Raw genomic sequence first — 14,868 nt, 5'->3', positions numbered from 1 at the left:
AAATACCGGATCGGTATTTTTACCGATTCGGTAACTTGGAGATGTAGGTGGGACTCTTCTGAGTCCCACAGGCCTCACAGAATCGGTATTTTACCACCCAATCCAATTGGGTGGTAAAATACCGAATACAGGTGTGCATGCACATGTGTGCATGCACACCTGTGCCATGTGACAGACAGACATGCCCTTAGGGCATGTCTGTGTGACACATGGCACACGTGCCTGAATTCGGGGTGCTAGAGGGTGTCAAAGTGACACCCCCTGCACCCTTGCAAAACTCGGTATTTACCGAATCTGTAAATACCGATTCGGTAATGCCCATTGATTCCTATGGGCTTCAATGCCCATAGGAATCAATGGGCATTACCGATTCGGTATTTACGGAATCGGTAAATACCGAATCAGAACGATTCGGTATTTACAGAATCTGAAATACCTACATCACCCCCCCTCCATTTTACCACTTCTTAAATTCCGAATCGGTATGATTCGGTATTTATGAAGTGGTAAAATGAATTTACGTACATCGGGCCCATAGAGTCATAAATGAACAGATAGAGGCATACATGAACAGAAAGGAGAATACATGAACAGATAGAGGCATACTTGAACAGATAGACACATACTGAACAGATGGAGGCATATTTGAACAGATAGGGGCATACTTGAACAGATGGAGGCATACTTGAACTGATGGAGGCATACTTGAACAGATAGAGGCATACTTGAACAGATAGACTCATACATGAACAGATGGAGGCATATTTTAACAGATAGTGGCATACCTAAACAGATAGAGGCATACTTGAACAGAGGGAGGCATACATGAACAGATAGAGGCTTACATGAACAGATGGAGGCATACTTGAACAGATTGACGCATACATGAACGGATAGAGCCATTCAAGAACAGATAGAGGCATACTTGAACAGATAGACACATACTAAACAGATAGAGGCATATTTGAACAGATAGAGGCATACTTGAACAGATGGAGGCATACTTGAACAGATAGAGGCATACTCAAACAAATGGAGGCACACAAATAGATGGAGGCATAATTGAACACATAGAGGTATACTTGAAAAGATAGAGGCATACTTGAACAGATAGAGACATACATGAATATATGGAGGCATACATGAACAGATAGAGGCATACTACAACAGATGGAGGCATACTTAAACAGGTAGTGGCATAGTTAAACAGGCAGAGTCAAATTCTGAAGAGGTGGATGCATACTTGAACAGATAGAGGCATACATGAACAGATGGAGACATACATGAACAGATGGAGCCATACTTGAACAGATAGAAGTATACTTGCACAGATGGAGGTATACTTGAACTGATAGAGGCATACATAAACAGATAGAGGCATACATGAACAGATGGAGGCATACTTGAACAGATAGACACATACATGAACAGATGGAGGCATACTTGAAGAGATAGAGGTGTACTTGAACAGAAAGACACATAAATGAACATATGGAGGCATACTTGAACAGATAGAGACATAAATTAACAGATAGATGCATACTTGAACAGATAGTCACATACATGAACAGATGGAAGCATACATAAACAGATCGTGGCATACGTGAACAGATGGAGACATACTTGAACAGATGGAAGCATACTTGAACTGATAAAGACTTACATGAAGAGCTGGAGGCATACTTGCACAGATAGACACATACATGAACACATGGAGGCATTCTTGAACAGATAGAGGTGTACTTGAACAGATAGACACATACATATACAGATGGAGGCCTACATGAACAGACGGAGGCCTACATGAACAGACGGAGGCATACATGAACAGATGGAGGCATACATGAACAGATAGAGGCATACATGAACAGATAGAGGTATACATGAACAGATAGAGGCATACTTTAACAGATAGACTCATACATTGTCAGGTGGAGACATTCATGAACAGATAGAGGCGTACTTGAACAGATGGGGACATACTTGAACAGCAGGAGGCTTACTTGAACAGATAGAGACATACATGGAGAAATGGATGCATACTTGAACAGATAGAGATGTACTTGAACAGAAAGAGGCACACTTAACCAGATAGTGGCATACATGAACATATGGTGGCATATGTGAAAAGACAGAGGCATACATCAAGAGATTGAGGCATACTTGAACAGATAGACACATAAACGAACAGATGGAGGTATACTTGAAGATATAGAGGCATACTTGAACAGATGGAGGCATACATGAACAGATAGAGACATACTTGAACAGATAGACACAGGCATGAACAGCTAGAGGATAGGCATACATGAACAAATTGACCTATAGTTAAATAGATAGAGGCGTACATGAACAGATAGAGGCATACTTGAACAGATAGACAGATATATGAACAGATGGAAGCATACATGAACAGATAGAAGCGTACTTCAACAGATGGAGACATACTTGAACAGATGGAGGCATTCCTGAATAGATAGAGACATACATGAAGAGATGTAGGCATACTTGAACAGACAGACACAAACATGAACAGATGGAGGCATGCATGAACAGATAGAGACATACATGAACAGATGGAGGCATACATGAACAGATAAAGGCATGCATGAACAGATAGGGGCATACTTGAACAGATAGACACATACATGAACAGATGGAGGCATACATGAACAGATAGAGACATACACGAACAGATGGAGGCAAACATGAACAGATAAAGGCCTGCATGAACAGATGGAGGCATTCCTGAACAGATAGCGGTGTACTTGAACAGATGGAGACATACTTAAACAGTGGGAGGCATACTTGAACGGATAGAGACATACTTGAACATACAGAGGCATACATGAAGAGATGGATGCATACTTGAACAGATTGCAAATGCTACTTACCAGTATGCATCTGTTCTTGGCATGTAGGGCTGCTGACATTCATATCTGTGCATAGTCCGCCACCTAGTGTTGGGTCCGGATGATTGCACATTGTTGTCCTGGAAGAGTCTTCGAAGTATCACGAGATAGGTGGCTCCTCCCCTGGACTACAGTGCGCATGGGCATCGCCTCCATCCCCAGATTGTTTTTAGCCATAGGCAGAGATGGAGTGAAGAAGTGAGTGATGACCATGCTATGAGCATATGTGTGTATATGAATACATACTGCAGCTGCTACAGGCGCCGGGGAGGAGGGTGGGCGATATGAATGTCAGCAGCCCTACATGCCAAGAACAGATGCATACTGGTAAGTAGCATTTGCAGTTCGAGGCATGTGGGCTGCTGAATTCATATCTGTGCATAGAATACATAGCAGTCCCTCCATTAGCGGCGGCCGCCCGTGCCAGCTGCAGCAGTCTGAAAAAGCGTTTTTAGAACAGCCTGACCAACAGCTGCCTGTTGTTTTGAATGCACGTCTACACAGTAGTGCTTAGTGAAAGTATGAGTGGTAGACCATGTGGCTGCTCTACAGATGTCTTCTAAGGGAATGTTACCTAAGAACGCCATAGAGGCCCCCAACTTCCTAGTGGAGTGGGCCCTCGGTGGGATAGTGAGAGTGCGCTTAGCTTTAGCGTAGCAGATCTGAATGCACTTTACTATCCATCTAGCTATTCCTGCTTTGGAGATTGCATTTCCCTTGTGTTGTGTGGCAAAAGCAACAAAAAGTTGTTTGGTTTTGCGGAAATCTTTTGTCCTGTCCACATAATACATCAAGGCCCTCTTCACATCAAGGGTGTGGAGCATCCGCTCCGCCAGCGTCTCTGGGTTTTGGAAGAACACCGGCAATTCAATAGTTTGGTTTATGTGAAACTGCGAGACCACTTTGGGTAAGAACTTAGGGTTAGTGCGGAGCACCACCCTGTTGGCATGTACCTGGAAGAAAGGTTCTTGGATGGTGAGCGCCTGCAGTTCGCTAACCCTCCGTAGCGATGTGATTGCTACCAAGAACGCAACCTTCCAGGTCAAAAACTGCAGCTCGCAAGAGTGTAGTGGCTCAAAGGGAGGACCCATCAGCCTTGTAAGAACCACATTGAGGTTCCATTCCGGAGCTGGTGGAGTCCTTGGTGGAATGACTCTTTTGAGTCCTTCCAGAAAGCCTTGATAGCAGGGACCTTAAAGAGTGACAGGTGTTGCCTATTTTGGAGGTATGCTGCCATAGCCGACAGGTGAATGCGGATGGAAGAGTAAGCTAGATTACACCGATACAGGTGAAAGAGGTAACATATGATGTTTTGAATGGACGCGTCTAGCGGGTCAATGCTGTGCTCCACGCAGTAGACGACAAACCTCTTCCATTTAGCCGCATAACAAGCTCTAGTAGTGGGCTTTCTCGCCTCCCGAATGATGTCCATGCAATCGGGAGGAAGATTGAGGTAGCCAAACTCTAGGACTTCAGGAGCCAGATCGCCAGGTTGAGTTGTTGCGGATCTGGGTGCTGAATGTCGCCATGGCTCTGCGTCAGAAGGCTGGGAGTGAGATGAAGCCTTTGATGCGGTACCACGGAGAGTTCCAGAAACGTGGTGTACCATGGTTGGCGTGCCCACGTTGGAGCAACCAGGATGAGAGTCATCGAGTGTTGCCTGAGCTTGCGTGCCACCAGCGGTATCAGAGGTGCTGGGGGAAAAGCGTACGCAAATCTGCCTGACCAGTTCATCCACATCGCATTGCCCTGTGATTGGGGGTGTGGGAATCTGGCGGCGAAGCTTTGGCATTTTGCGTTCTCCTTTGTGGCGAACAGGTCGATCTCTGGATGACCCCACCTTTGGAAGTACGGTTGGAGTACTGATGGATGTAACTCCCACTCGTGCATCTGACGGCTGTGTCTGCTGAGCAGATCCGCCATTTGGTTGTCCTTGCCTGGGAGATGTTCTGCCATGAGGAAGATGTTCCTCTGAATGGCCCACTTCCACATGCTCTGAGCCAGATGAGACAGCTGTGGAGAGTGTGTTCCTCCCTGCTTCTGGATGTAGTACATGGCCGTCATGTTGTCCGTCCGGATCAACACGACCTTGTTGCACAGATGTACTTTGAACGCCTTTAAGGCCATGAAGATTGCCATCAGTTCCAACACATTGATGTGCATCTTCCTTTGCTGAAGTGTCCATAGTCCCTGCACCGTGTAATGGAGTACATGCGCTCCCCATCCCTGGAGAGAGGCGTCCGTTGTCAGGATGATCTGTGGGACAGGCTCTTGGAATGGTCGGCCCTTGCAAAGGTTTTGTGGATTCCACCAATGCAGAGAGTTGTACGCCCGACCGCTCACCAACACTAGGTCTGTCAGTTGCCCATGAGCCTGAGTCCACTGACGTGGCAGGCACTCCTGAAGCGGACGCATATGTAGTCTCGCGTGCGGGACAATGGAGATGCAGGAGGCCATCATGCCTATCAACTGCATGAACACCCTCGCTGGAAGCGAGTTTTGGGGTCTGAATCGTTGGATCAGCGCCTGGATACTGGCGATTCTCACTGAACTCGGCTGCGCAGTGGCTGCCAGAGTGTCGATTGTCGCGCCCAGATACTGTCGCACGTGGGCGGGCTGGAGATGGGACTTTGGGTAGGTCAGAGAGAATCCCAGATCGTGCAGGAGGTGAATGGTGCGTGACATGTGGTCTACGCACTGCTGTTCCGTCTTTGCCTGAATAAGCCAGTCGTCTAGGTATGGAAAGACATGGACGTGCTGGCGACGGAGATGCGCCGCCACAGTCGCTAGGCATTTGGTAAAAACTCTCGGTGCCGTGGTGACCCCGAACGGCAGGACTCTGAACTGGTAATGCTGGTCTAAGATCGTGAATCTGAGATACTTTCTGTGGGAAGGATGCAGGGGAATATGGAAATAGGCATCCTTCAGATCCAGCGTTGCTAGGAAGTCCCCCCGTTGAAGCAGGGGAAGCACCTGCTGCAATGTGAGCATATGGAAGTGCTCCGAGTTGATGTACCAGTTCAGGGGCCTGAGGTCCAGGATCGGCCTGAGTGATCCGTCCTTTTTGGGGATCAGAAAATACAGGGAGTAAACCCCTGTTCCCCGTTCTTGCAATGGAACGAGCTCTATCGCCCCTTTTTGCAGCATGACCAGTACTTCTTGCTGCAACAAGGTCAAGTGCTCGTCGGACATAGCACGGCTTCTTGGCGGTATGTCCGGTGGAATGGACGTAAGTTCTAGACAGTACCCGTACTGGATAAGAGACCTCACCCACCTGTCCGTGGTGATGGACCTCCACGCCGGCAGGAACTGCTGGAGTCTCCCCCCGACAGGTGTCGAGTGATCGGGGGGAAGTGACAAGACGTCACTGCTTGTTTGAGGTGGTGGACCTGGAGGCATTGTTTCCACGTCCCCTGCCTTTGATATTATTGCCTCTGTAGCCACCCCTGCCCTTGTTGTTGTTATACGAGGACTGGGTGTTACCCTTGTAGTATTGCGTGGACTGGGATGCCTGGCCTCTCGAGGCGCCTCTTGAATTGGAGCGGCGAAAGGAACCACCCCGAAACTGCTGACTTTGCAAAGCCCCCATAGACTTGGCAGTTTCGGTATCTTTTTTCATTTTTCCAGGGAGGCATCCACCTCAGGGCCGAACAGATGGTCAGGATTCACTGTTTGACCCAGTATTGTGGTTTGTATGTCGGGTTTGAACCCAGAAATTCGAAGCCAGGCATGGCGTCTAAGTAACACGCTTGTATTGATTGCCCTGGAGGCAGTGTCTGCCACATCTAGGGCACATTTGATGGATGCATTTGTAATGAGTTTACCCTCCTGAATGAGCATCTCCCCCGCCTCCTTGTATTGGTCAGGCAAGTGTTGTAGGATGGCCTCTAATGTGTCATAATGGGCCCTATCATAACGTGCAAGCAGGGCTTGAGTGTTAGAGATCCTCCAGATGTTCGCTGCCTGTGCAGCAATGCGTTTGCCTGATGCCTCAAAGATCTTGGACTCTTTGTCTGGGGGAGGAGCATCACCAGTAGTCTGCGAATTCGCCCTCTTTCGAGCGTTGGACACCACCAGGGAGTCCAATGGCAAGTGTCCCTTAATATACGTGGGATCCGTGGGCGCCGCTTTATATTTCCTGTCGATGCGAGGATTGACCACCCGCGCCCGGGTGGGCTCCTTGAATACCTCCTGTGCATGCTTCAGCACCCCTTTAAGCATCGGTAGTGTCTTGACTTGTTTTTCGGCTACCGAGAAGGTGTCGACTAAGAAGTCCGCATCCACGGGGTCTGAGTGCAGTTCGACGTCATGGTTCGCTGCAGCTCTCTCTATTAATGCATTAAACGCCGCCGAGTCCTCTGTCGGGGACGTTTTTGCGGCGAAAAGTTGAGTGTCCTGGCCCGACTGCGGGTCGTCTGTGTCGCCTCCTGCTGTCCAGGGCACATGCTCCTCTTCCGGATCCGAGTACGCAGGATAGTCGTACTCGTCCTCTTCCTCGTCCACATCAGGCACGGGGGAATGGGCCGGCGAGTGTTCCAGGGCTTGTGGAGACAGCGGTTCCATCAGAGCCGAAGAGTCCGCAGAGTACCTTTTGTTCTTAAGTGGAATCCTAAAAGGTTCCAACGCCGGCTCCGACGTAATCTTTCGTTTGAGGAGCGACAATTTTCCGGTGTTGGCGTCGATGGTCACCTCACGACGTTCCTCCACCGCGAGCGGCTGTAGCCGAAGCTTCGACACCACCAAGGCAGCCTTCGGCGTCAATACTTCCTGAGAGTGTCCGCTCTGCTTAGGCGCGAAGGCCTTCGGCGCCGACTTGGGAGGAAGGGTAAAACGAATGGGCGTTTGTTCCTTGGCAGGCTTCGGCGTGGGCCTAGGCACTACAGTGTCCTGGCTGGGAACAACAGTGGACTGTTGGATCCGCTTTAAGGATTCTCCCACCTTCTTTGTAAGGGATGCCGAGGGCTGAACCGTCGCGAGCGACTCCTCGTCTCCGAGAGCCCGGTCGCCGGTAGGCCTCTTCTTCGGTGCCGACGCCCCATGGCCTGGCGCACCGTCGGCGTGACGCTTCTTCGAAGTCGTTTTCGGGTCCGCGACCCCTTTCGGTGCCGACGCAGCCGCGTCGGGTGCCTTCACCTTCGGCGCCGACCCAGAGGGCTTCGGGTCGGCCATTTTGGCGCGGCTCTTGTGGTCGGCCATTTTGGCGTGGCTCTTCAAGTCGGCCATTTTTGGTTTCGTGGAAGTTGACGCCTCCAGAACCTTCTTCACCAACGCCACTTTCGGTTTCGGTTTCGCATCCGAGGGTGCGAGACCAGTTGGCTTCACTTTCGGTTTCTTGTTAGAAATGTCCGTGACCGGGCCCGGAGGCGGGGACGTAGGACTCATAGTTAGATCTTGGGTAAGGCCCGAAGGCGATCCCTCGACCTGGGCCGTATGACGGGGAGTAACCCCGGAGTCTGGTTGGGGATGCTCTTCCTCTGAGCTATCTCCCATCGTGGCACAAATCAGTTCGTCGTCCCCTACCTCACCGGAGACCTCGTCGTAGGCCTCCTCATCCGCGTCGCAGGGCTCTTCCTCGGACGCGGGGCCAGAGTCCGACCCTTGTACGTCGTCCTCTTCCTCGACCGATTCCTGAAAGATGTCATCAGGTGGGGGCGCCGAAGCCGACAACTGTGCCTGGAGTCGATTAGCCCGGCGAATCTTCAAAGTTTTCTTACTCCTAAACTTTGAACACGCCATGCAGGTGTCTTCACGGTGATCCGGTGACAAGCATGTGTTGCACACGGGGTGCACGTCGAGGTGCGAATACTTTGAGTGACACAGCGGACACTTCTTGAATGGAGTCCGCTCCATAGCAAAGGTTGTAGTGTAGGCCCGTCCGCGTCGAAGCACGTGGAAGGGCAGTAGGAGATCGGAGCTGAGAGTCAGTAAGAAAACCCGAACGCAACTATACCGACGCCCAGCCTAAAGACCTTTTGGTCTCAAGTAAAATCGAACAACTATCGGTTCCGATGGAGGGAACCGAAAACACATCCGAACCCTATGGCGGAAAAAAACAATCTGGGGATGGAGGCGATGCCCATGCGCACTGTAGTCCAGGGGAGGAGCCACCTATCTCGTGATACTTCGAAGACTCTTCCAGGACAACAATGTGCAATCATCCGGACCCAACACTAGGTGGCGGACTATGCACAGATATGAATTCAGCAGCCCACATGCCTCGAACAAAGGCATACTTAACCAGATAGTGGCATACATGAAGAGATGGATGCATACTTGAACAGATAAAGGCATACTTAACCAGATAGTGGCATACATGAACAGATGGTGGCATATGTGAACAGGTAGAGGCATACATGAAGAGATGGAGGTATACATGAACTGATAGAGACATACTTGAACAGACAGAGGCATACACGAAGAGATGGAGGCATACTTGAACAGATAGAGATATACTTGAACAGACAGGCATACATGAAGAGATGGGGGCATACATGAACAGATAGAGGCATACTTGAACAGACAGAGGCATACTTAAACAGATAGTGGCATACATGAACAGATGGTGTCATATGTAAACAGATAGAGACATTAATGAAGAGATGGAGGCATACTTGAACAGATAGAGACATACTTGAATACACAGAGCACAGAGGCATACTTGTACAGAAAGAGAGACAAATGAGCAAGCAAACACACATCTAAACAGAGAGAGGCACATCTGAGCAGATAGACACCTCTATGCTGGCAATAACACACCAGGACAGACAAATATAAACATCTGAGCAGAACAACTCTCCTGAGAGAAGACAGTAACTCACCTAAGTAGACAGCGGCACGGCTAAACAGATTGTCATAATCCTGAACAGATAAAGAAATCTAGGTAGAGTGAAGTAGGCTTGAGTAGATACAGATATATCTGAAGAGAGACACATCCGAGTACACAGAGCTGCCTGAACAGATAGAGATATTTTATAGATCAGGGCATGCCTGATTAGTTTTAGATACACCTGGGCGGATAGACACATAACTGACCAGTAAATGAGACAAAACTGAACAGATAGATATACACCTAAGCAGATGGAGACATACCTGAAGATAGAGACAGGCCGGGACAGACAGAGAAATACCTGGGCAGCTATAAACACATAAACACTCACAAACACACATCTGAACAGATAAAAATGAATAACAAATAGAGATACAACTGAGAAGAGAAGCAAGAGCTGATAGAGATATTTGAGCATGTATAGATAAATGAAAACACAGAGGATCATATGAACAGGTAATGAGGAATCTGAGCAGGCGTGACAGACATAAGCAGTTAGAGGCTCAAAGGGCAGTCAGAGGCACACCTGAGTAGATGCAGGCACACTAGAATAAACGTACAATAAGGCAAATAGATGCACCTGATCAGACAGATCAATTTAAATAGAAATAGATACATCTGAAGAGTAATACATGTCTTCAGCAGATAGGGACATGATGGGGGTGACTGAGGCACATGCTACATATAGAAAGGTCTATAAATAGATATCAGAGCAGTTAGACAAACCTGAGCAGCTAAAGGCCTCTGAGCAAGTGGAGGCACTAGAACAAATAGAGACATTTATGAGTACTTGGAGACAGCTGAATAGATATAAAGAGAGACTTGGCCTGGTAAAGATGCATTAAAGCAGACAGACACCAGCATGAGCAGATACAGACAACTGTGAAACATACCTGGGCAGATAGATTCACCTGCACAGACAGAGGTACTGAGCGGAAAGACATTCCTGAGCATATAGGGCCACTTGGACATATACAAAGAGACACCAGAGCAGACAGAGATACTGCGTAGAAGATAGAGACGTTCCTGAGAAGATGGAGACGCTCCTGAGCTAGTTGATACACCTCAGCAGACAGAAACGCAGGCTGAGATTGAGGGCCCACACTGGAGGAATGCACACATGAATAGAAGGTCCTCAATGGACCACTAAATGTGGGGTAGACAAACACTTTTGGCAGTTGTGAGGTGTGGACTTGACATACATCTGGATGGAAAGGGTATGAACATGTGACTAGGAGTCAGAGAGTAATAATACCCAGACTCATTACCTCTACAGTTTAAAACTGTGGTAAGATGCTTACCTGTTTTAACCTGGATCCGCGGAGGTGGTGGCTGCTGCGTAATCACAGGAGTGACAGGATAGGTGAACGTCGGGCTGCCTGTTAGAAAAGAGGGTTTTAGCTCAAATGGGCTCTGGAGGAGGAGTCAGAGTAGATGAGAAAGTGAAGGCAGAAACACACATTGCTGGAGGGCGTTATGAACCCCTTTCTCAATACTTGATGTATAATGAAAGTGCCTGTCAGATCACACATCATTCAAGGGCAATCTGAGGAGCTGATTTATGGGTTAATGAAATGTGTAGTTTTTACTGATCCCAGACAGTAAATTAAGTGGGGGCTGCATTATCAAGTATATGTTAGGTTGTGAGCAGACATAGAAGAAGATGTAGCTATAAGACCTACACTTTAGTTGGATTTGGGAAGAAAAAGAACAAAAGGATGTGGATGGTGGTTTCAGCACTTGTTGAATGGAATTTGAGGCTTAGGGCCCGATGTAGGTGGCCAATACCGGTCGGAAACGGCCGAATTCGGCCGTTTCCGACCGGTTTTTGGCCTTTTGAGATGTAGGGGACCTTTTTTTCTCCGATTCGGTATTTTACTGATTCGGTAAAATTACCGAATCGGAAAAATACCGAATCGGTAAGTTTACCGATTTTAAAAAATCGGGATGTAGGTGGGACTACTTTCAGTCCCACAGGCCCTTCAGATTCGGTATTTTAACACCCAATCCAATTGGGTGTTAAAATACCGAATCCAGGTGTGCATTCACATGTGTGCATGCACACCTATGCCATGTGACAGACAGACATGCCCTTAGGGCATGTCTGTGTGCCACATGGCACACAAGCCAGTATTGGGGGTGCTAGAGGGTGTCAAAGTGACACCCCCTGCACCCTTGCAGAAATCGGTAATTACCGGATCGGTAAATACTGATTCGGTAATGCACATTGATTCCTATGGGCTTCAAGGCCCATAGGAATCAATGGGGGATACCGATTCGGTATTTACAGAATCAGTAAATACCGAATCTTACAGATTCGGTATTTACCGATTCTGAAATACCCACATCTCCCCCCCTCCAATTTACCACTTCTTAAATACCGAATCGGTATGATTCGGTATTTAAGAAGTGGTAAATTGGAGTTTACCTACATCGGGCCCTTAGTACTTCCAAGGAATTAGGGGCCCGATGTAGGTGGCAAATACCGGTCGGAAACGGCCGAATTCGGCCGTTTCCGACCGGTATTTGGCATCTTGAGCTGTAGGGGGCCAGATTTTACAGATTCTGTAAATTTACAGAATCAGTAAATTTACAGAATCTGTAAAATACCGAATCGGTATTTTTACCGATTCGGTAATTCCCAGATGTAGGTGGGACTCTTCTGAGTCCCAAAGCCCCTACAAATTCGGTATTTTACCACCCAATCCAATTGGGTGTTAAAATACCGAATTCAGGTGTGCATGCACATGTGTGCATGCACACCTAGCCATGTGACAGACAGACATGCCCTTAGGGCATGTCTGTGTGCCACATGGCGCACATGCCTATTTTTGGGGTGCCAGAGGGTGTCAAAGTGACACCCCCTGCACCCTTGCAAAATTCGGTATTTACCGATTCTGTAATTACAGAATTGGTATTGCCCATTGATTCCTATGGGCTTTAAGGCCCATAGGAATCAATGGGCAATACCGATTCGGTATTTACAGATTCGGTAAATACCGAATCTTAACGATTCGATATTTACAGAATCTGTAATACCTACATCTCCCCCCTTCATATTTACTGACTCTTAAATACCGAATCGGTAAAATTCGGTATTTAAGAGTCGGTAAATATGAATTACCTACATCTGGCCCTAAGGGTTTATACAAGGCTCGATACAGGATTTGGTATCCAGATGTTGTGGGTAGCACAATATGTGTTATAAAAGCTTTACAGACTCATAGTGAACTAATATGCGTGCATAAACCACACAAACTCACACACGCACACACACACATACACACATCAAAGTGACAGTCGCTAGTGTGTATAGTAACTTTACGTGGATCAGAGTTTCGATAGAAAGAGCACTTCTGTTTTGCTAATAATTTTGGTGCCTTTGATGAATGTTCACGAAATATTTTAAAAAAATAACAATTCATCCACTTCATCTCCTGGAAATTTTCAAAGTGATATGTCAAGTGGGGCCCGAGAAAAAGCAGGGCCCAAAAACTCTTTTTTCCTCATTTAATTCCATAGGAAAAATTAGCGATCCAGAGAAAGCAGCTGAACAGAATTACACTATATTTGCCATAATGTTGTCAGTGGTTTTTGAGAAATTAAGGTTCAAAATGGTTAGATATATTAACAGTTGGTCACAAGGGAGACTCGGCGGGACCACAAACTCCAAAAATAAAGGGGCAGATTTACAATTACTGGCGCATCCCTGCATATATGGTAGGGATGCGCCAGTAATTGTGCGCCGCAGCTCCACCACCCTTGATGCGCCACATTTACAATGCGGCCCACCATGGGGCAAAAACGGCACAGATGCGTCACGAATCTGTGCTGTAAAGGCGGCGCATTGCTGGAGTTGCGTCGCAAGCGCGACAAAGCTCCAGCACTGCTCAGGGCGGCCCTATGTGCACAATGCTGCATCAATCCTTACGCCTGCTTCAAGCAGGCGCAGGGTTTTGACGCAGCATCGGCCCAAAAGTGTCTGAGTGAAATCTTGTAGATTTCACTCAGCCACTTTTGGGAGGCGTTCCTGCGCCGGAACGCCTCCCCCAGCGATGGTAAGCCTCTTCTGGCGCAGGGCTTTACAACGTGACGCATCTGGGAGATGCGTCACGTTGTAAATACCCCGCACCATGGCGCATCTTTTGCGCCGCCGCTGCGTCACAAAAGTGACGCAACGGCGGCGTAAAAGCGGCGCAAGGGGCTTGTAAATCTGCCCCAAATTATTTAAATTGGTCAAGATGGCTTTTTCCCCAGTGGCTGTCTTGCTCCCATTGGAGCAAAACAGTCATGTGGGAGCTTGACTGTGATTGGCTGGCTGCAATCTCAACAACACTGTTGTACCCACCATTACAGAATTAAGGGACTGTGTCCCTGTGTCCTGCACATTAAAAAAATTATATAAGTGGTAGGCTAGAGGTATCCTGATCCGCTGAATCCTCTGGAGAAAAATGTATAAAAAAAGTTGGGCGGTGCCACCACAAGATCGAGAAAATTATTGCAAAACAAAAAAAGAAAGAATGGGAGGTGGGGGTCATGTGTGGCGGGGGGGAGGGCTGCCTTCAGACATATTGTAATATATTACCCTGAAAAAACAAAGGCTAAAGTGGAGTTATACATAAGTAAGTGTTAGACCTGGCATCTTTTGGCATGTTTCCCCTGTCTTTTTGCTTTTTGAACTCCTAGTTTTGACTCTGTTTTTGCTGGTGAAGTGTCTCTGTGCACTTCCTCACTGCTGTACAGTGTTAAAGTTCAAGTGCTCCTATTGAAAATTGTATTATGGATTGGTATTTCCATGATTGGCATATTTAATTTACTGGTAAGTCCCTAGTAAAGTGCACTGAGAGTGCCAGGGCCTGTAAATTAAAGGCTGCTAGAGGTCCTTCTGCACTGATTGTCGCACCCACACGAGCAGCCTTTCAACGGGTTCTCAGACCTGTAACTACAGCGTCTATGCGAAGTTTTTACTGCCATGTCGACATGGCAACCGCACTCACTTGCCAAGCCCTAAACCTTCTCTTTTATTACATGTTAGTCACCCCTAAGGTAAGCCCAAGGTACCCCTATGGTGCAGTGTATGTGAAAGGTAGGACATGTCGTGGTGTGTGTAACATGTCCTGATAGCGAACC

The 14,868-nt window shown here is 47.7% G+C and overlaps 1 protein-coding gene across 4 annotated transcripts in view; it reads right to left on the bottom strand.

Moving 5' to 3' along the window:
* Window positions 1–14,868, bottom strand: part of LOC147701233 (retroviral integration site protein Fli-1 homolog) — a 220,388-nt gene that overhangs the window by 13,805 nt on the left and 191,715 nt on the right. For all 4 annotated transcript variants that reach the window (XM_086929976.1, XM_086929978.1, XM_086929977.1 and 1 more), the window contains exon 5: window positions 11,040–11,117. In XM_086929976.1, the coding sequence (XP_086786102.1) occupies window positions 11,040–11,117 (78 nt within the window). The remainder of the gene's footprint in view (window positions 1–11,039; window positions 11,118–14,868) is intronic.

The sequence above is a fragment of the Lissotriton vulgaris genome, chromosome 7 (assembly GCF_964263255.1).
Source record: "Lissotriton vulgaris chromosome 7, aLisVul1.2, whole genome shotgun sequence".
NCBI classification, from domain to species: domain Eukaryota; kingdom Metazoa; phylum Chordata; class Amphibia; order Caudata; family Salamandridae; genus Lissotriton; species Lissotriton vulgaris.
Note: the sequence above shows the minus strand (reverse complement) of the source record. Positions and strands in the feature narration are given on the sequence as shown.